General features: G+C 37.2%; 1 protein-coding gene across 3 annotated transcripts in view; it reads left to right on the top strand.

Annotated features, from left to right (window-relative positions):
* Window positions 1–21,463, top strand: part of SLC9B2 (solute carrier family 9 member B2) — a 54,106-nt gene extending 32,643 nt beyond the window's left edge. For 2 of the 3 annotated variants that reach the window (XM_028492143.2, XM_007114825.4), the window contains 4 exons: window positions 1,807–1,956; window positions 10,121–10,229; window positions 13,963–14,099; window positions 17,273–21,463. In XM_028492143.2, coding sequence (XP_028347944.1) covers window positions 1,807–1,956; window positions 10,121–10,229; window positions 13,963–14,099; window positions 17,273–17,494 — 618 coding nt within the window. In that variant the 3' untranslated portion in view covers window positions 17,495–21,463. The remainder of the gene's footprint in view (window positions 1–1,806; window positions 1,957–10,120; window positions 10,230–13,962; window positions 14,100–17,272) is intronic. The other variant, XM_007114826.4, reaches the window with a different exon arrangement.
* The last annotated feature ends 660 nt before the right edge of the window (window positions 21,464–22,123 follow it).

The raw sequence follows: 22,123 nt of genomic DNA, 5'->3' as shown, positions 1-22,123 counted from the left end.
TTTTTAAAGATTTTTTTTTGATGTGGAACATTTTTTTTAAGTCTTTATTGAATTTGTTACAATATTGCTTCTGTTTTATGTTTTTTGGCCACGAGGCATGTGGGATCTTAGCTGCCCGACCAGGGATTGAACCCACATCCCCTGCATTGGAAGGCGAAGTCACAACCACTGGACCTCCAGGGAAGTCCCAAAATACCTTAGATTCTAATACTATCAAATAGACAGACCTTATCATCTCATATCATATAGTTCAACATTTCTCACCAAAGATATCAAAGTCCTTTACTGTACACAGTGATTTCTTAATAAACAAAGGTTTTGTTTGTTTTCCTTTACCCCCCTCGTCTTTTAGATAAACATATAAAAGTCTTTTTTTTCCTAGAAGAACTGGCATTATTTTGAGATTTCAGAGCATTTTGAATGGAATTAGAAACTTAACTAAAGTAGAACTGTACGTAAGAACATCAATATTAACATTACTTGAATGTATGTTGGTTTGAATTTTTACTGTGCGCAAAAAGCTTCAATTGTAGATTGTAGATTTTATGAATGCATAATAGAAAGTTATAGGATTTTCTAATTAAACAACAAAGTAAAGAGAAAAATTATAGCTTATATTTTGTTGTTTACCGTGTATAAAATGATGTGGTATGTACAATAAAGTGCCACTAGTTCAATATAGCAGCCACTAGCTATATGTGGCCATCGCAGATATAGAACATTACCGTAGACAATGCAGATACAGAAATTTCTGTCGTCACTGAATGTTCTGTTGGAAAGTGCTGATCTAGTGCACTCCACACAATAACTCATGAAAAGAGTACTGTTAATATGAGCTTTTTACGGATGAGGAAATTGAGGCTTAGGGAGAAATGATTTAAACAAAGTCACATAGCTAGAAAGCAGTGGAGCTGGGAATGAACTCAGGTAACCCACCGCCAGAGCCTGCACGCCTCCAAGCCAAGACTTCTAAAAAGCCTGCCTGCCTTCTAAAGCAATCAAGAGCTTAAAAGGCCAAACAGGGAAAAGTGAAAGGAAAGAGGTACACATTTCTGAGACTTTAAAAATCAACAACAAGGACCAACTGTGTAGCACAGGGAACTCTGCTCAGTGTTATGTGGCAGCCTGGATGGGAAGGGAGTTTGGGGGAGAATGGATACATGTGTATGTATGGCTGAGTCGCTTTGCTGTGCACCTGAAACTATGACAACATTGTTAATCAGCTATATTCCAGTATAAAATAAAAAGTTGAAACAAAATCAACAACGAAAAACTACTCTGTCTACAGCCTCTTAAAGCTTCTTGGTATTCAAGGATTTAGAAAAACCAGGAGAGTATCAAATTAAAGAGTGAACAGAGAACCTAAAAATAATAGAGATATCATATCTTTGGGCTTCACAGAATCCCTGTGATATAACTGCTTTCGGGAACGAGGAAAGGAGACTTGAAGAGTTTAAGTAATATGGCCAACTACATATGTCAGTGGTGTAAAAGCTGAAATTTTATCCCTGGTCTCTCTGTCCCCAAAGCCTATGTGCTTTTTTCTGCTGTTGCATTTAGCCCTGTGAAATTCTGCTTTGATAACTGCAGAGAAGGATAACTGGTATTCCTGGGAGAGGAACCTAACATTTGTACACGTGCTAACTCTACATTTACTAAGGAAAAGAAAGTAAATGTTATGTCATGCATTTATATTCTCAGACACAGACGTTTTTATTTTCTACTAAGTCCTGAATATGGAAAAACCAATAGTTAGAAATCAGTTATATGAAGTAATTGAGCTAACCAACCTCTTTCCTCCTCTAGGACAAGCTCTTGTGGAAGAGAGCATTCCTGGTCTTGGGGCTGTCTGTGCTGGCTGTGTTCAGCAGCATGTATTTTGGTTTCCCTGGGTCAGGAGGACTGTGCACGCTGGTCCTGGCTTTCCTTGCAGGCAAGGGATGGGCCAGCGCAAAGGTGAATTCATTTTAAGTTCTTCTGATCATGATCACTTTCTGATCGGATTAACTTTTTCTTTCCAGATACTTTCTTAACATCAAATTAATGAAATTATTTAATCATAAAAGCTATTTTCTATACATTTGTAAATGTACGTCCAAGTTCACACACGCACATCCTTTTCCCCTTACATACGAATCTAGAACTTAAGGTCTTTACTTAAAACATATTTACTTACTTAAAACATACCACGGTTCTATTTTCCATGCTGCCTTCCTTATCCTTTGTAAGGGCTGCAGAGTACTGCATTGTATAGCTGTGCTCTACTCTATTTAATCAGTCTCCTACTAACAGACATTAGATTGTTTCTAGTTTGCTAAGACAAAAAGCGCTTCAGTAAAATGCCTTTACATATACTATATTCAGTAAACTCTAAGGCACTATCCAGTCTTATTATTATTTTACATGCTATCAAAAAAGAAAAAGAATGCTACCAATTAAACATATCCTAATTTCAGAAATATTAAAATGGGAAAAAATTTAATAAATTGTAGCATATTATTATCTATAGGATACATTTCTAGAAATAGGATTTCTCTTTGAAAGACTGTGCACACTGATACTTTTGATAATATCAATTTGCCCTTTTGAAAGACTGTACCAATGTACATTCTCACCAACAGTATGTGAGAGAATCTGCTTCTCTCATCTATTTTCAGTCTTCAGATATTTTGCTAATCTGATGGGTGAAAAATGTGTCTCATTGCTGATCTGTTGGCATTTCTTTCTGAGTGAAACTAATCATCTTTTCATATGTTTACTTGCCAGTGTATTCAAAAGCTTGTGCCTATTTTTTTATAAGATTGTTTTGGTTTTTCTTACCAAGTTTCAAGATCATTAAGATTATCTGTTTTCTTAATATGTATTATGGAAATTAGCTGATTGCCATTTATTTATTTTAATTTTAAAATACATTTTTGTAGATTTGAACTTGACGGTATCCTGTGCTATTCTGTTTCATAAAGAAATTAGATATATGTGACCTAAACTAAATGCAGATATATCCTTTTGGAAAACCTAAAGACAACAGCTCAAAATAATTAAGCTTAATATAATGCCATATGGAAACGTGTGAAGGTTATAAATCTTGAGATTAGATAAATAATCATATTCAATTCTGGGAATCTCTGCAGAGATATACTAGAGATAGAATTTCCTTGTGGGTAAATAGCATTCAGATAGGAGGCTTCCATTCTCTAACAGTGTGATTATAAAGTTAGGACAAGTATAAGTGTGAATCATCTTGCTTTAGAGGAGGGAAGGATTGGAAGGGGCTCCTGGAGCCTTGTGTGAACAAAGGTACTGAGGCCACAGGAAAGTGTGCTGAGATGGATTGGACTTCGAGAGAAAGGAGAGAGTCCCTTTGAAACCCTGCTCTAGACCCTAGATGGGCACTTAGGTTTGTTGCCCTGTCAGGAGGCTTGGCTGTAAGGCTTTCAGGTGGTCTACTTTTTTTCTTTTCAGCAGCACCTGTATTATTCAGTTCTACTTTCTGATTTCATATAACATCGAACAAGAACAAAGCTAAAAAGTAAACAAAATTCCTCGTATAAATCGGGTACTCCTGTCATCCCTCATCTCTCATAAGCATTTGCTCTTATCAAACATTTGTTTTTCCATGGCTTCCCTTTTCATGAGGGCTGAGACAAGGTTGTCCCGTATCGTGGGCAGTCTTCTGTCCAGTCTCAGTTCGGGACAAAGGGCTGTGCTGCCTCCCTTGCTTCTCTCTGAGGACTCACCACCGTCTGTCTTCTACCCCAGTGTGGGCTGCGGACTAATACACCTGCTCCTCGAAGCACTCTGATCTACTCCTTTGCCCCAGGACCAAGAACACAGTTTTCACTCAGTGAAGGGATGCAGCTAAAGTTGCATTGTGACCCCTTATCCAACACCTGGGAAGTTTGCCAGCCATTAGCATTCTACAAACTGTCCCTTAACTTCTTTTCTTTGTATATTGTTTGGTTTCTTTTTTGCTGTTGTAAATATTTTTTATTTCAGTTGTCAGTTGCTGGGTTACAAATTACCTCAACATTTAATGACTTAAAACAACAATTTTGTTTCGTTTTAATTTGTCTTGCATTTCTGTGGATAGACTTGGCTCAGGTGGGTGATTCTTACTTGGAGTTGCTCATGAGGTTGCAGCCAAACAGTGACTGAGACTGGAATCTGTCCCTTAACTTCTTAATTGTAAACTTTTGTCAGTATTAAAAGAAATAAATTACTAAAGAGAATAATTTTAAAATAAAATTAGTTTTGTTTCTGAGTATGAAAGTACTATACGCTCATTTTAAAATACTGGGAAATAAAAAAAGTCAGAAAGCAAAGGAAAGAAAAAATCATTTACAATTCCTCTACCTAAAGCCAACTGCTCTGTAAACTATTTAAATATTTTGGCTTATTTCCGTTCATTTATTCAACAGGAAAAATTTCAAATACACTTATAGTAAGTTTCTTCAAATTGAATTTTACTGGAAAATGCTATCTGTTGTCACCTCTTAAAAATTTTCAAAAATTAACAACGAACTCATATTATCCTGTCATGGCTAAAAGGAGGGAAAGGAACTAATAAATGTTATTGCTACTCCGTAAGGCCTTATACTAGGCACTAAGTGAGTATTCTCACTTATTTTCACAAAAGAAACTTTGAAAAAGTATTACCATTTCCATTTTATAGAGACTGTAAATCAGAAGAACTTAAAAAAATATGTCCAAGGTCACAAAATTAAAAAGTGGCACTTGGATTTAAGCTCAGGTTTGACTCCAAAGCAACTGGTACTACCCTTATAATACAACTGTAGCATTATTACACAGGGCACATTTTTATATTTTGACATCTATTTGAATAACACATATCACATATATTAAAAACGTTATACTTCTACACTTTGCAATTTTAAATTAAGTTCATAAATGATAGGATTTTAAAAAACAACAAAAACGAGTCATGTTATTTGGAATAGGGCAATAGTTTTAGCAACAGGGAAATCAAAGGGGAGACTGATCCCTACTATAGGTGGTCACTAGTTGTGGGCATAGAAAGACAAAGAGGGAAAGGGAAACTTTTATGAGTTTCAGTTACGCTATTCTGCAGAATATAGTGTGGGTTATATAGAAAATATTGTTAAAGCCAAAACAAAGCATCTGTTTGAATGCATTTGTCATAACTTTGCCTGAATTACCTGCAGCCTGGTTGATTACGTAGAAGGTCAATGTAATCCACAACCCAGAGAAAGAACTAGGTACCTTGTTTTCATATTTACCTCTGGTTACTCTTCTGTGTATATCTCTTTATCTACACACACACAAAACACAACATACATACTCACACATACACACACACATAGGGATGCCCCATAATTTTCTTAAACCATTTCCTTATAGTTAAATATTTAGGTGATTTCCACCCTCTGCTATTTTTAATTATGCTGAAATTCAATTTCTGATCAGTTCCTTAGGCCAGATTTCTAACAGTGAAATTTTGGGCTTCAAATAATATGAACATTTTGAGGTTTTTGACACGCATTACCAAACGGCTTTCTAGAGTTGTATCCATTTACTTTTCCACCGTAATATATGAAGTACCTATCTCATTACACCCTCATCAGCTTAGAATAGTGTTTCTCAAACTTGAGAATGCATCGGAACCACCTGGAACTCTTATTAAATTAGATTTCTGGGCCCTGCCCCCAAATTTCTGACTTACTTAGACTACAGTGGGGCTTTAGAATTTGTACTTCTAACAAGTTCCCAGGTGATACTCATGGTGCTAATCTGGGACCACACTTTGTGAACCACTGGCTTAGAAGATTATTGTTTTTAACCTTTAGCCATACTGATAGGTAATAAGTGGTATCTTGTTTTCTTTCATGCTTTGATTAATAATTAATTGAACATTTTTTCATATACTTAGCCACTTGTATTTTTTATTTTTCTTTGATAGGTTTTTTGTGCATTATTTTCTAAAGTTTAATGCATTGATTACTGATCTATAAGATACATACATACACATGTACACACATCTGTACATATGAAGTTAGATTTTTGTGCCTTTTTATATTGTTCATTTTTTACACTCAAATATAATATACTTTCATGTGTTCAGATCTATGAATCTCTTATTAGGACCTTTCCTCAATAGTTTTTTTTTCCTTAAAGATGTCTTTTTTGTAAAATTTTACATAAGTCATCTCATGTATTCTCTACAATAACCTTGAAAGGTAGATATCAGACCATTTTACAAATGAGGACACCAAGGCTTAGAGATACTAGATAGACTGCCTAAAGTCGCAAAGCCAGTAAGTGGCAGGGTCAGGATGAGAACACACAATTTGAATACATCAAACTGGTTCCCTAAAGAAAGGAAAGCAAAAGAATCTTCATTGAATCAATTATGTGGCAGGTACTCTCCAGAGCAGCACAACGTTATAAAAAGAAGGTAAAATTTAAGTTATGGGGACTGGGATTCCAATCCTGCTTCAAGCTGTGTAATCCCAAAAAAGTCACCTACCTTCTCTAATACTCAGTTTTCTCAACTGTAATATGAAGAGACTAATAATAACATCTAAAGAATTGTGGCTATTGTTTGGGGAAATGGAAATGAAGCACTTGTAAACTCAATAGTACTATAGTAATACTGTTGTTGAGATATACTTTGAAAAGCTAAAATATTTTATAAAATTCATTTGTGCCTGTAGTTTCTGATGTTATTTCTTACTTTTCTGCTTGGTTTTATAATCATTAATCTTGCCATTTGTTTTATTTTATTCAAATGCACTCACCTTTTTTAAGCCTGTCATCTATTTTTTCATCTATTTTCAAATTCAGTGATTCTAGATGACCTTTATACTTATGGGATTTTGTTTTCTGTTATATTTTGGATCTTCTGAATCTTGAATTGTTCTTCTGTCTAAGAAGAGAAGTGTCCACTTACATAGATATTTAACCCATGATGAAACCTTCATTTCTCTTAACTTTCTCCTTTTGTCCATCCTTGAAAGTGATTTATATTTTTGAAGATTCTTACCATTGATGTATAGAGATGTATAAAGTGGCCTTAACTTTCAATGGACGACACAGTCTACGTTCCCCTTGGCTCATCCTCTTTTATACTTAGCTTATTCTATGACTCCATTTTCTTTAAAAACAAATTCATTTTGTTTTTGAAGTTATGAAAATGCCACAAGAAGATACATTGTGACTCTTCTCCCTTTCTTGAATTATATAATATGTAAGCCTATATCTGATGTTCAATTAGTCTAAAATGTTACAATCAAAATACAAGTCATGGCTTTAGTCTACAGTTTAGAAGTAAAAATAATTTGATAGAGAAAACTCTTTAGGACTTCTGCTCTCATTGGAGTTCTGAATACGTGAAATATTTTTGAGGACCTTCCTTAAACAATTAGTCCTGGCAACAAAAGGCTAAATAACCTGAAGTTCAGATAGTTGAATTTTGTACTTTACAACTGTGGGTATCAATGAAAGTCCTAGTTTTAGCTATGATATACTCTAAAAATTAAATTCAAAAGTAAAATTTAAAGATATGTGGAAGGGTGGCAACTGGACCTGTTGGGGCAGAACTAGTCATTGTCATTAAATGATAAAGGATCTTGGATGTTTTCTAATATAAACCACTCATGTTACAGATGAGAAAAATGAGGTGCTAAGGGCAAGTGGCTTGCAGTTAGTGGGTGGCAGAATTTGAACCTCATTCATCATCTGATTCCTTATGATGTAGAAACATAACTGTTTTTTCATGATAGAGGAATAGAATTATATAAATAAAATCAATGAATCCCCTCACAGATGCTGTCTTTATAAGCTAAGAGGAAATAGAATCTTCACCCTAATAAACATATCAGAAATAATAACTGAAGAAAATAGAGAAACAATGTAATCCTCCTTTGTCAGAGTTCCATACATATATGGAAGTGCATATCCTTAAGAACATGTAATTGTAAGGGTAAAAATGTGGTCCAAAAATATAGATTTTTTAAAATTAATTAATTAATTTATTTATTTATTGGCTGCATTGGGTCTTTGTCGCTGTGCGCGGGCTATTCTCTAGTTGCAGAGAGCTGGGGCTACTCTTCGTTGCGGTGTGCAGGCTTCTCACTGCGGTGGCTTCTCTTTGTCGTGGAGCATGGGCTCTAGCCACGCGGGCTTCAGTAGTTGTGGCCCACGGGCTCAGTAGTTGTGGCTCACGGGCTCAGTAGTGGCACACAGGCTTAGTTGCTCTGTGGCATGTGGGATCTTCCCGGACCAGAGCTCGAACCCATGTCCCCTGCATTGGCAGGCGGATTCTTAACCACTGTGCCACCAGGGAAGTCCCCCAAAATAAAGATTCTTAATGTTGATTGAAAAAAATCTGTTAAATGTAAATTCTTAGGTACTGTACTGGGTACTGCTAAATTGCCCTCCAAAAAAACATTGTCAGTTTGCTCTCCTACCAATTATTCAGTTTGCTTACAATCTTACAAATACATTACATTGTTAAAACTTTTTTAGTGTTTTTTTCAATGTGATTACCCACTCCCCAGAAAATATGGTATATCATTTTAATTTGTGTTTCTCTGATTACTGAGTTTTAGTGTCTCAGGGTTTTCGGCCATTTGTGTTTCTTCTTGTACAATTACTTGTGCATATGCATTACCCATTTTTCTACCAGGGTCTCTATCTTTTTCTTATTGATTGGATATTTTTCCTTATTCTGTTACACATAGTACAGTTATTTTTTCCTGGTTTGTCACTGTCTTTTTTATGGTTTATTTTGCCACAGACATTTTAGTTTTGCATGGTCAATTGTGTCAGTCTTTTCCTAGGATGTTTGCATTATGTGTTATAAAGTTATGCTTATATCAAATAGGGTCTTCTAAGGAAAGAGAAATCACATAGTAACTGGAATAGGGAAGTTTATTATTAACCATCCTGGCGATCAGTTAACAAGGGATTGGCTTGTAAGATGTAGAGACCCCTAAATAATATAGGAATAGCAGCTATAAACGCCTAGGGCTGAGATAAAGCACACCCTTCCACCTCTCCTCCTCACCTCACTACTCCCTCCCCCAGGGCTGAGAATCCAGACCTTGTTAGAGCCTTGGTTCACTGGGTGACACAGAAATCACCATGGTGCCCTACCTACAAAATTTACTAGAAATCTACTCTCCAAACTTATAGGAAACCCACCCTCTAGGGTGCATGGGGAGGTATATGGCCCAAGGGAGGTGGCTACGAAACCACCCCAGGTGTAGGCTGGGGAAAGCTGCTGGCACCATGCACTGCAAGAGCCTGGCACTGGAGAAGCCACCTGGACTGCAGGAGCCTTGTGCTGGAAGATCTTGCTGGGAAGAGCCACAGAAACCAGGAAGAGTTCCTTCTCTTGCAGTATATTTCAGCACCTTCTACTGACAATATTTAATATGGTACCAGCTGGCAAAGGTGAAATGTTTAAAGGGCCCAGCTCCATTTTCTGCAGAGAAACAAGGAAAGGCAGATTTGGAGCCAAAGGGCAATAAATTAATAACTGGCACAGAACTTTGTTATACCTGGATTTTATCTTTGTGCATGATTTGAGATATCCACAAACAGTATATTTTTATGAAGAAAAAATTGGAAGCAACTTAAAGGCCTATCGATAAAGAAATGATTGAATAAACTATGGTACTTCCTTCCATACCACAGATTACTATGCAGCAATTAAGAGGTGAATATCTAGATATATGCACTGATATAAGGTCTTTAAATCATATTGTTGAATGAAAATTAACAAAATTTTAAACTATGCAATAATGTAATAATAATATAATTAATATAATATTCATTATAATACACACACACAGATTGTGTATTCAGAAGCAGAAGTCCTAAGATTACTTTGTAAGACACTTTATAATTAACATTTACTTGTAAACCAACACTAAAGTACCTCATATATCTTAATTGTGTTAGAAATATCTTTGCGCAATTTTTTGCTCTCTTCTAGCTAACTTCTTATTTATAGATGCTACAGAGGTAAAGGCTATCTCAGGTCAAAATGACTCAAATCTCAAATTAGTAAAATTCTTAGAACTTCTAAATTCGTATAATGAAAGTCTGTGTTTGGGTGTGTGTGTGTTCCTTTTAGGCAGATGTTGAAAAGGTTATAGCAGTTGCCTGGTTCATCTTTCAGCCCCTTCTCTTTGGACTGATTGGAGCAGAGGTATCCATTACAGCTCTCAGACCAGAAACTGTAGGTAAGAATTTTGCTAACATCAACTCTTTTTATATTCAGTTGAAATATCTTTAGTAGGTATGTGTTCAGTGGTTCCCATTGTCACAATTATATAAAAAAGTAACGAGCTAAGTCTTTTAGAGCAGTTCGTTAGAAAATAATGTTTGTCAATCTAAAACAGTAAATTTTATACCTTTAAATATTGTTCTTTGTAAAGAAAAGTGACACTGCTGACTGCCATCAATAAAATGCAGGCCTTAAAAAAAAATTTAAAAATAAAAAAAATTAAAAAATTAAATGCAGGCCTTAAAGTGTTTTTCCAAGGATATAAATGTTCATCTAGCCTTACCCTTATCAAGGGCCAGAATTTTAAAGATAACTAGTGAGTTCTATAATATGTACCCATAGAATAAAAATGTTTGTTCATTCATTCTTTTATTCATTCAGACATTTGAAAGCCATTATGTTAAAACTCTCTTAATTCATAGCACTTCACTTAAAAATTAATTTACATACATATACTCATTATTTCCTCCTTTCCTTGCATCACAATATTCTTCCATCCATACTAGGGATCCCATCCCCTGCCACCTCTTTCTGGATCTTACACATAGATTCTTCCCTTTTTCTTATACATCCTCAAATATCCTGTCACAGTGTTCTTCTCTTCAGAAGTTAAACAGACTTTAATCTCTATCTTAAAATAATATCCTTCCATTCTGATACATGCTATAACATGGATGAACCTGGAAGACATTACACTAAGTAAAATAAGCCAATCATAGAAAGACAACTACTATGTGGAATCTAAAATATGGCACAAGTGAACCTATCTACAAAACAAAAATAGACTCATATACATAGAGAACAGACTTGTGGTTGCCAAGGGGGAGGGAGGGACTGGGACTTTGGGGTTGGCAGATGCAAACTATTGCAAATAGACTAGATAAACAGCAAGGTCCTACTGTATAGCACAGGGAACTATGTTCATTATCCTGTGATAAACCATAATGGAAAAGAATATAAAAAAAAGAATGTCTGTATGTGTATAACTGAGTCACTTTGCTGTATAGCCAAGATTGGCACAGCATTGTAAATCAGCTCTACTTCAATAAAAAAAAAAAAAAAGGAAATCAACACAGTAGAAAACAATAGAGAAAATTAACAAGGTCCAAAAAAAAAAGACAGCTACTGTATGATTCTACTTATATGAGTCAAATTCATAGAAATAGAGAGTAGAATGATGGTTGCCAGTGGTTTGGGGAAAGGGGAGATGGGGATTTGTTGTCTAATAGGTACAGAGTTTCAATTTTACAGGATGAAAACGTTCTGGATGTTTTTTGCACAAAAATGTAAATGTTTAACTTTATGCTTACTGAACTGCACATTTTAAAATGTTTAAGATGGTAATTTTTGTTATGTGTATTTTATCACAATCAAAATTTAAATAAATACACACACATATATTTATGAAAAATATACATATATATCCTTCCTCCATTTCACTTCCCCCCTCACCTACCACTCTATCTCTCTATTGCTCTTTTCAAACTTTTCCAAAAGGGTGTCTATATTCCCCTTTTCCATTTCAGTTCTCATTCCCTTCCTCAGTACATTGCAGTTTAGCTTCCGCCCCATCACACAACCAACCCTGCTCTTACCAAGGTTATATTATTAAATCCACTGAATACTTACCAGTCTTTTTTTTTTTTTTTTTTTTTGCGTTACGCGGGCCTCTCACTGTCGTGGCCTCTCCCGTTGCGGAGCACAGGCTCCGGACGCGCAGGCTCAGCGGCCATGGCTCACGGGCCCAGCCGCTCCGCGGCACGTGGGATCCTCCCGGACCGGGGCACGGACCCGCGTCCCCTGCATCGGCAGGCGGACTCTCAACCACTGCGCCACCAGGGAAGCCCACTACTGACCTCTTTAAAACACTTTCACATTGAAGTCGGAAATTACATATTTTCCAATGTCTTTTGAGTCTTTACAGTCTGTAGGGCTTAAGTACTGCTTCTCCTCAAAGTTCTTTCCAAAACCTTCTATGCTTCTCACTTTTTTATCCCTTCCTTGAGCTCATCTACACTCAGTGACTTTTATTATAAACTATGTAATTCCAAAATTTTTATCTCTAAATCTGTAAATCCAGTGGCTGATTGGACATCACCACTTGTAAATCCCACAAAACTTAAAACTCAATGTGTCTAAAACTTCCTCTTCATCTTCTCCCCAAACCTTCAATGTTCCCTCCTGGGAATGGGATCATCTCTTTTGTATCTTGTACTGCAGCATCAAATATTTTTGGAAATCTACCAACCTGGGAGAAATATCCTCCAACAAAAAGCCACAAAACTTTTTGGTTAAAAAAAATATATTGCAGGGGCTTCCCTGGTGGCGCAGTGGTTGAGGGTCCACCTGCCGATGCAGGGAACGCGGGTTCGTGCCCCGGTCCGGGAGGGTCCCGCGTGCTGCGGAGTGGCTGGGCCCGTGAGCCATGGCCGCTGAGCCTGCGCGTCCGGAGCCTGTGCTCCGCGGCGGGAGAGGCCGCAGCGGTGAGAGGCCCGCGTACCACAAAAAAAAAAAAAAAAAAAAAAAAAAAAAAAATATATATATATATATATATATATATTGCAGATTTACAGTAGAGCCTCTTGCAGTGTCTATCCCTTTTACCCAGCCTTTTGAACTTGACAATGTTGTTTATCCTTTTTGAACTTCACTTTTTTCAACTGTAAAATGACAGGAATTACCCCACAGGTTGTAAGGATTAAGTAAAGTAATGCACTTAAAGCTTAGTACAGAACCTGGCACAGAGTAAATACTCAACAAATGTTACTTTAAAAAAAATCACCCTATAACTTAGCAGTCAATTTAGCTGTGCCTTTCTCAGATTCCAGTAGCCTGCAGAGGCCAAGTCACAATCCTTTATTTTGCACTTCAGGATGAACTTACCTTTACCAGCAAAGGATTCTAAATGCTGACTGAATGCAGTAGCTGTATATGAAAACCAGGGCTAATGGGCTGTCCGTGTACACACCAGTATGATGAAACAGCTGTAGACTGCCACTGTCTGTTCTGATTGGTCACTGCCCAGCAAGCTCTGTTCTGATTGGCTGATTGCCTCCATAATGGCTCATAAATATTTTGAATATCGCCTCTGGTCTTATACTCTCTGTAAAGAATTCTCAGCCACTTTGATGAAAATAATAATTTTTTCCTCTTCTATGCCCTCTTACCAGTATGTTTATACTGTACTTACCTTATAGTATATTAATTAGTTTTTTATGTTTCTGTCTTCCTCTTTGAAGTTCACTGAAGCAGAGTCTGTACATTATACATTTTTGGATACTAGTACCTAGTCCAGATCCTGCCATGCATAGTTATTGAATAAATGCATGGAAGAAAGTGTGTTTCTTGCTATAAAGCTTAAAAGAACATTCACATCTCCTTTGTAGAAATTAAAATATGTTTAATTTCTGTTTTCAGTTTAAGAGAATATTCTGGTTTCTCTTCAGAGCAAATAAATCTTTTGCATTTTACTAAAAAAAAAAAAATCAAGGGGAAATACCTTCTTTTAAACAAGTGATCTGATTGATCCTTAATATTGATGTTTTGATAAATTATGCCTAGCCATTTTTGTCTTTTTAATTTTGTGAAAGTTTTTAGACTTCTGTTGAAGGAGTTCTGAATCAGTAACCATGTAATTCAATTTTTCCCCCAGTATTTCATTATGTCTAAAAACTGAGTATTTCTTACAGGCCTTTGTGTTGCCACCCTGGGCACTGCAGTAGTGATACGAATTTTGGCTACATATCTGATGGTGTGTTTTGCTGGTTTTAACTTTAAGGAAAAGATATTTATTTCTTTTGCATGGCTTCCAAAGGCCACAGTCCAGGTAATGATGGATTTTAATTCCTATTTCTATATGATACCTTGAAATTTTTAATCAGAGGGCTTGTTCAAATTTGGTGAAAATAAGTAATTGAAGTTTGATTTATGATAAGATTTTATACTAATTTACTCTTTAAAAGTTTTATTTTGGGTATATTGATTCATTAAATATGACAGCTCATTAAATTTCCTTAGATCACCAGGGTGCAACTCAAAATCCAATAAATCCCTATGCTACTAGAAAGCAGTAGTAAGTAGCAGGAGGGAAGAGCTGGAATTTTTGTCAGTCAGAGCTCTCTAAAATAACCCAAAGAGATAGTTATTAACTCTATTCATTTCAATATCTTCTAAGAAGAGAGTGAAACAGAAATAGCATAGCCTATCTTATTATTTGGAAATACTTCAACGTCTATATGATTGATGATCAGTTATGCTTGACCACAGTCTTTAATAGAGAAAGATTTATTGAGAAATAACTCAGAAAATGCTTTATTTCCTAGATTATTAGTTGATATTAAATTTTCAAACCACCTGAACCTCCTGACAAACGTCTCAATCACATGACCCAAAATTTGTGCACTCTAATAAACAAAGCAGTAACCAATAGGTACTTGAAAGTGTTGACCAGGTATTTGGTAGCATACCTATAATTGCCCACTAAATTAGAACTGTATAGATCATCATTTGTTGCAAATGTAATATATCCCTGATTGTGTATTCTCCAACTAATTACAACAAATGAGATTGAACTGTTTCATCCTTGATTATTTTGCAATTATTTAAATTTGTAAATTTCTGTTTCATGAAATGAAAATTAGGTGTTCTTAATTTAGGAAGCTTTGAGGGGTGCAGTGTGCTGCTCTGTAACTATATGCCAGATTTTGTGTGGCTATGGGATTGGGGCATTATTCCAGAGAAGTTTTTCTTTCCATCAGACTTTCAAAGGTGTCTGAGACATAATGGCTAAGAATGCTGTGAGGTTAATAGAGCACAGTAAGTAGAACAGTTTCTCCCTCACAGTATCTCCAGCCTCCACACTACTTTTCAGTAACTTTAGTAGGTAAAAATCAAAATAATCGCTCTAGGGCTTCCCTGGTGGTGCAGTGGTTGAGAGTCCGCCTGCCGATGCAGGGGACGTGGGTTCGTGCCCCGGTCCGGGAAGATCCCACGTGCCATGGAGCGGCTGGGCCCGTGAGCCGTGGCCGCTGAGCCTGCGCGTCCGGAGTCTGTGCTCCGCAACGGGAGGGGCCACAACGGTGAGAGGCCCACGTACCGCAAAACAAAACAAAACAAACAAACAAAAAATAATCGCTCTAGTGGCTTTAGTATGAAAGATTTGTTTCTAACATCAAAATTTGAAAGACGGCACTTACCTGCTATGAAAACAAATTTTAAAATAAGGAGAAATTATCTAGGATGTCTTGAATAATGCATGTTCTCAAAGCAAGTATTGTATACAATTTTTTTTCTTCTTTTGCCACTGCACAAGAGACAAGACTTTCTTATATATTTTTTCCATATTAGTGTTCTTTAAACTTTTTTGTCTGTGACCTACTATAAGAAATATATATATATTTTTTAAAATATTTATTTATTTATTTTTTGGCTGTGTCAGGTCTTAGTTGCGGCACATGAGATCTCTCATTGAGGCACGCGGGCTCCTTGTTGCCGTGCGCGGGCTTCTCTCTAGTTGTGGCTTGCAGGCTTCTCTCTAGTTGTGGTGCGCGGGCTTAGTTGCCCCGCGGCATGTGGGATCTTAGTTCCCCAACCAGAGATCAAACTGGCGTCCCCTGAGTTGCAAGACGGATTCTTAACCACTAGGCCACCAGGGAAGTCCCAGAAATATATTTTAAATGACAACTTAGCAAACATACAAACCGCCAAACGTACACACACATACACATATACACAATGACAGAGAGCTGAAAGAGAAATATACATCATAATGTGTGCAGTTCTTGCTGAGAATTCATGAAATGTTGAATTAGTTATGGCACAAGGTGATCTGAAATAGCAAAGAGCCCTCAAACACGAGGACTAAATGAGATAGGTTTTTATTTCTCTCTAACCAGCAGTGCAGCATGGGAATTCCAGAGCTGGCAGGGTAACTGCTGTCCTCAGCGTATGCCTTTCATCCATGAGTCCAGCTTTCACTGTTTGTCATCCAATGGGAAGGGGGAAAGAATAAGGTACAAGTGTCCATTTCTTTTCAGGGAACAGTTACAAGAAGCATTTATCACTTCTGCTCACCTCTTAATGGCCAGAACTTAGATACATAGCTTCAACTAGTTGCAAAGAAGACTGGAAAAAAAGTCTGTATTTAGACAGCAATGTGACCAGCTAAACTCAGGAATTTCTATTATAGAAGGGAAAAGAGGCATTTAGATATTTGTGGGCAATTAGGAGTCTCTGCCATTGTGTCTCACCCACACTGCTATTTTCTCTTCTGTTTCATTGCTGTGTTCTGTGCCAATAAGAGGATAACCGGATTGATTAATGTATTTTCCCCATGTGCACTGATAATATTGCATTTTGTCTCTAAGAGTTTTCATAATACTTCCCAGTAGATAAATTTTAAACAAAATATTTCACCAACTCCTAAGGCAAAGAGTTAATCAAATTCCTAATAAGGTTAACTTCAAGTTTCAAAGGTACCTACCACTTTCAGTTTTCCTGATGTTTAACAATTAGCTTAGGCTCTACAGCAATATTCTTATGTTTTTTCATGTAAAATTTCACCATCTTCCAGTAAGTATCACTGCATTTTTTCATCTTGTCCTTTCTTAATTCCAAATTCCTAAAGACAAAAGAATGAGATGACCATTCAGTAATTTTCAACTTTACTCAGGAGGAATTTAGTATATAGAATCTTGTTATAGTTAATTAATATCCTAAGTCTGTATTTGCCTTGTGTTCTGAAATATATTTGCCTGATATTTTTGTAAGTTTACCTTGCAAATAGGTATATATGAATCATCATTCTTTCCCTATGCAAGGGCAGGGAGAGCTTTTAGATCATTAAAATCAACCGTAGTACACTTTGAAAGAAGACTAATAGAACTTTGTCAGTTGAGCAAAAGAACAAGAAATTTGTTTTTGCAAATGATAAAATAATTAACCTTTTTTTCCGTGTGCTTGTCTGATCATGCTTCCAACTTTACCTTTAAACTTTTATAGGCTGCAATAGGATCTGTGGCTTTGGACACAGCAAGATCACATGGAGAGAAACAGTTAGAAGGATATGGAATGGATGTGTTGACAGTGGCATTTTTGGCCATCCTCATCACAGCCCCAATTGGAAGTCTACTTATTGGTTTGCTAGGCCCCAGACTTCTCCAGAAAGCTGAACATCAAAATAAAGATGAAGAAGATCAAGGAGAGACTTCTATACAGGTTTAGAGGTGAAAAGAGAGAATGCTGAATATAGTCATCAGAAAGCTGCTCTCGGAGGCTACTTCTATCGACTAGCAGAGGCTACTTTTATCCATATGGATATTGACATATGTAATGTTCCAGCTTAAAATGTACTAGAACCAAGTGTGGCTATTTCTTTAAACAGCATTTTTAGCCATTACCCTTTCCATATGGGGGGGATGGGGATAATGTTCTACATCTCCAACCTGATCTCTACCTTCTTTTTTTTTTTCACACACTTATGCATCATTCTATCTTAATTTTTATAGGGACATATACACTTGAGTGTACTACCACAATTTAATTTCAGTGTCCTGTTCTGCTAGCCAACAGCTTGCTCTGACTTACTATTACCATCACAGTTTCACGATTCATGGTCACCTAGCCTCTCATGCCTTGAATTGTTTTGGGCTCCTCTTTTCTTTTTTTAAAATACCATAATACAATCCCTCATCAATTTCTATCAATCTCTACACCAGCCTCATGAATATCCTATTAATCAGGATAAGGTAAGCTGCTATAATGAAGAAACGAAAAATGAAATACTTAAATAGAGAAATGTATTTCCCTATTATGAAACCAGCTGACAGGTTTACTGTGCTCATGCGGTCTACTCAGAGACCCATGTCCTTCTGTCTTGAGGCTCTGCCATGCCCTAGCTTAGGACAAAGGTGAAAGATGTCTGTCCCCTTTCTAATCCTCGGGAAGAAGGAAAAAAGAAAGTCCAAGGCAAGCAATTTATTTTTAAGGCAGTGATGTGGGGTTGGACACATCTCTCCTCTTACATAATGTTAGTGAATACCACCCCCGCCCCGCTGCGAGGAGGCTGAGAAAGTGTCTCTCACTAAGCATTCACATTCCTGGGAGATGGAAAGATCAGATTGGAGAGCCAGAAGTACCACTGTGTTGGGTGTTGCCATCACCTAATAGCACATTCTTGCAGGTTAACAAGGACTATCTTAAAGTTAGTAACTTTAACCAAAAGAGTGACTTCTGTGGCAGGAATTTCAGGGATTGCAACATGCTGGTAGAGAAGATAAGAAGAAAGGCTTATCTGCAAAAGTCACATTTTATCCCACTTAATCAACAGAACGTCTCTGCTTTTGCGTGTCACCCATTAAGTTTCTACTCTAGGTCAACTCCTGCCTAGTTGTTAGAATAATCATGTTTAAATAAACATGTCATTAGACTACCTAAGGGTCTGATTTAATAGCAGACAAACGTGAACAAACTGTAAAAAGGGATATAAGTGCTCTGACAGAAGTGCGAATAGGGTACATACACCATTTTGTTGTAAGACTAACATCTCATATTGAAATAATCTTATCATTAGACTACTGTTCCAGCCCCTTCCACCATGACATTCACCTCTGTTCAAAACTAGCTTAATTTTTATTAAGCTAACATACTACGAAGCCATAGAATCTTCATTTTTATGTCAGCCTGACTCTGGTTACTTTCTGGGACTGTATTCCCTTAGTGTTTATATTCTCAGTTTGGACTGGATTAATGTATACCAAAGTTCAGATGGATGAACTTCCTTGGCCAGGTGCACCTTAGTGGTAGCGCCATAAACTTAATGCTCACCTGGTCCTCTACTTTCACAAGCTCTGAAACTAGATTCATCCAACAAATACTTACTGAAAGCCTTTGGTGACCCAGGCACATCATGAAGACTAATATTGTTTCCATCTTTAAGGATCTGACAGTCTGATAGAGGAGAGCAACCATTAAACAAGAGATCGCAAAACAGTATGATACGTGCCATGATGCTGGAAGTAGAGGGGCGCCAGGGAGCTCATAGCAGGAGCACCTTATCAATCCAGGGGGAGGTGCAGTTTAGACACAGCCTCCAGAGAAAGTAGGACTAGGGTTAGGACATGGGGGATGATTAGGACTTAGCAAAAGGCATGTGAGGCCCAAGGGTGCTGCAGTTAGTGCTGGTTCCCATGTTCACCAGTAGCTCTTCTCCATGTACCAGGCTTTGAATACTTTTTAACTAATACAAAATACAGTTAGTATAAGTAAATGAGAATGTTGTTATAAATATTCAAGGCCCCAAAGAAGAATTAGAAATGGAAATTTACAGAATGTAGAAATAGTTGAAGAGCACAGTAAGCCACTGCCGTAGCCTATGCCATTTTCAGAGCATGCAGCTACTTCCTACCTCTACTCTACACCCAAATCTCTATGGCTCTCTGTCCAGTGTTGGTCTCTGCGGGGCTCACCATGAAGTCTCAAGGTTGTCACCATATTGGAAGGCACAGCTCTTGACTTGGCTGGTGAACTCAGAGTTAATTTGATACAGAGTGTTGACTCAAGCCAACCAAACTTACTGCACCCACCCAACCACAGATAGAAACCATTACTCTAACCTCTGGGTGCCTGAAAGAACGGTGTATGTACCCTATACATACTTCTGTCATAGTACTTATAGTCTTTTTTTTTTTTTTTTTTTTTTGCTGTACGCGGGCCTCTCACTGTTGTGGCCTCTCCCGTTGCGGAGCACAGGCTCCGGACGCGCAGGCTCAGCGGCCATGGCTCACGGGCCCAGCCGCTCCACTGTCTGTGGGACCTTCCCAGACCGGGGCACGAACCCGTATCCCCTGCCTCGGCAGGCGAACTCTCAACCACTGCGCCACCAGGGAAGCCCACTTATAGTCTTTTTTTCAGTTTGTTTATATGTTTGTCTCCTATTAAATTAACCCCTGAGGGGTGGGAACCTTATCCTGGTCATCTTTGAATCCTGAGCAGTTTGCACAGGGCATGGAGCACAGTGGGCATTTAGTAAATTTTTATTAACTGAGTCACTGAGAAGATTCTCTTCCAGTATCAGAAAACTACCTGCCACATAACAGTTTAGATGTTAGTCTGCTTAGTCTATCTTAGTCGGCTTGGGCTACTACAACAAAATACCATAGACTGCGTGGCTTAAACAACAGATATTTATTTTCTCCCAGTTCTGGAGGCTGGAAGTCAAATGTGAAAGTTGCCAGCATGATCAGGATCTAATGAGGGCTCTCTTTGTAGCAGCTAATAACCTCCTTCTCGCTGGGTCCTCACATGATGGGGTGAAAAGAGGATGGAAGAGATTGTGCAAGCTCTCTGGTGTCTCTTCTTATAAAGTCACTAATCCCACCATGAGGGCTCTACCCTCATGATCTTATCCAATCTAATTAACTCTCAAAGTCCCCATCCCCAAATGCCATCACATTGGGGGGTTATGGCTTCAACTTATGAATCTGGCGGGGGGACACAATTCAGTGCACAGCAAGGGTGTCATACTTCCAAGCAAAGTGCTAAACAAACACTATAAATTCATGTTCTTCAAGACGCCTATTTTTCCTAGGGTTGGTGCCATCAATCTCCCCTTTGAGAAGTGTTTGTTTATTGTCTGTTTGTTTGTCTTTAGGCAGACTGATTAGGCTTCAGCTTTTCAAGTTATTTTCACAGTCCAGTGTTTTTCCTTCTGGTATTAATTCCATAACATTGATTGGACTTTAATGTTCTCAAAATGTCCTCAGTCTTATGTTTGCAAGTGATGTCATCCATTACATTCTTTAAAAATGGTACTGATTATTTTTGTCTGATTACAAAATAATACATTTTCATTGCAGAAAATTTAGAACACAGAAAAGCACAATAAAGAAAACTGAAACTAATGTAAACACATTTTATTTTGATTCTTTTAATTTTTACTCTTAATGTAAACACCCATTTTATTTTGATTCTTTTAAATTTTACTCTTGCAGTTCTGGGGGATGTCTTATTTTCAGAACGATATATCATCCACCAAATTAGTTGGGTGAAAGGCAACATAAATACATTTGACCTCTGTGAAGGCATATAGATTGAAGAATTTTTGTTGTATATAATGAATCCTAAGCCTTCCAAAAAATAATTTATTCACCTGGTAATATTCAAATATTCACTTTGCAATGAATAAAACAGATAAATCCCTGCCTTTATGGAGTTATGTTCTAAAATCCATTCACTCACTCAGAATACACTTGTAACTTGGCTACTATGTGCCAGTTTTGCTAGGTTCTGGGGAATACAGTGATGAAGAAGATATTCAAGGGTTCTGTTTAATGGAACTTGAATTCTAGTGGGAGATTGACTCTGAGGGGAATACAAATATGAATAAGATACTTGCCTTCAAGAACCTTACAAGGAAAAAAAAAAAAAAAAGAGCCTTACAAGGAAGAAAGATGTGTACAAATAGCTGTAATCCAAATGAATGATTCAAAACTGTTCTCAGAAAAAAAAAAAAAAAAAAGAACCTTACAAGGAAGCAAGATGTGTACAAATAGCTGTAATCCAAATGAATGATTCAAAACTGTTCTCAGTGAGGAAAACTTCTTAAAGGAGGTGATACTTGAACCGGACCTTGAAGAAAGGATATGATTTGGATTGATGAGTTGATATTAGGGAGTAAAGCGAAGAAGGGAACAGCTAGGTACAGGGCTGGCATATTAGCCAAGTGTGAAAACAGTAAAGCCTGGGGTAAATGGCCGACACTTAAGGTTGATAAAGGGAATTAGTGAGAGGTAAGACTGGAAAAGAAAATTGGCACTTAAATCATACCAAATAGATCATTGGCCAAATTTCTAT

Source organism: Physeter macrocephalus, chromosome 7 (genome assembly GCF_002837175.3).
Source record: "Physeter macrocephalus isolate SW-GA chromosome 7, ASM283717v5, whole genome shotgun sequence".
NCBI classification, from domain to species: Eukaryota; Metazoa; Chordata; class Mammalia; order Artiodactyla; family Physeteridae; genus Physeter; species Physeter macrocephalus.
The sequence above is the reverse complement of the archived record's forward strand: the minus strand, read 5'-3'. Positions and strand labels throughout refer to the sequence as shown.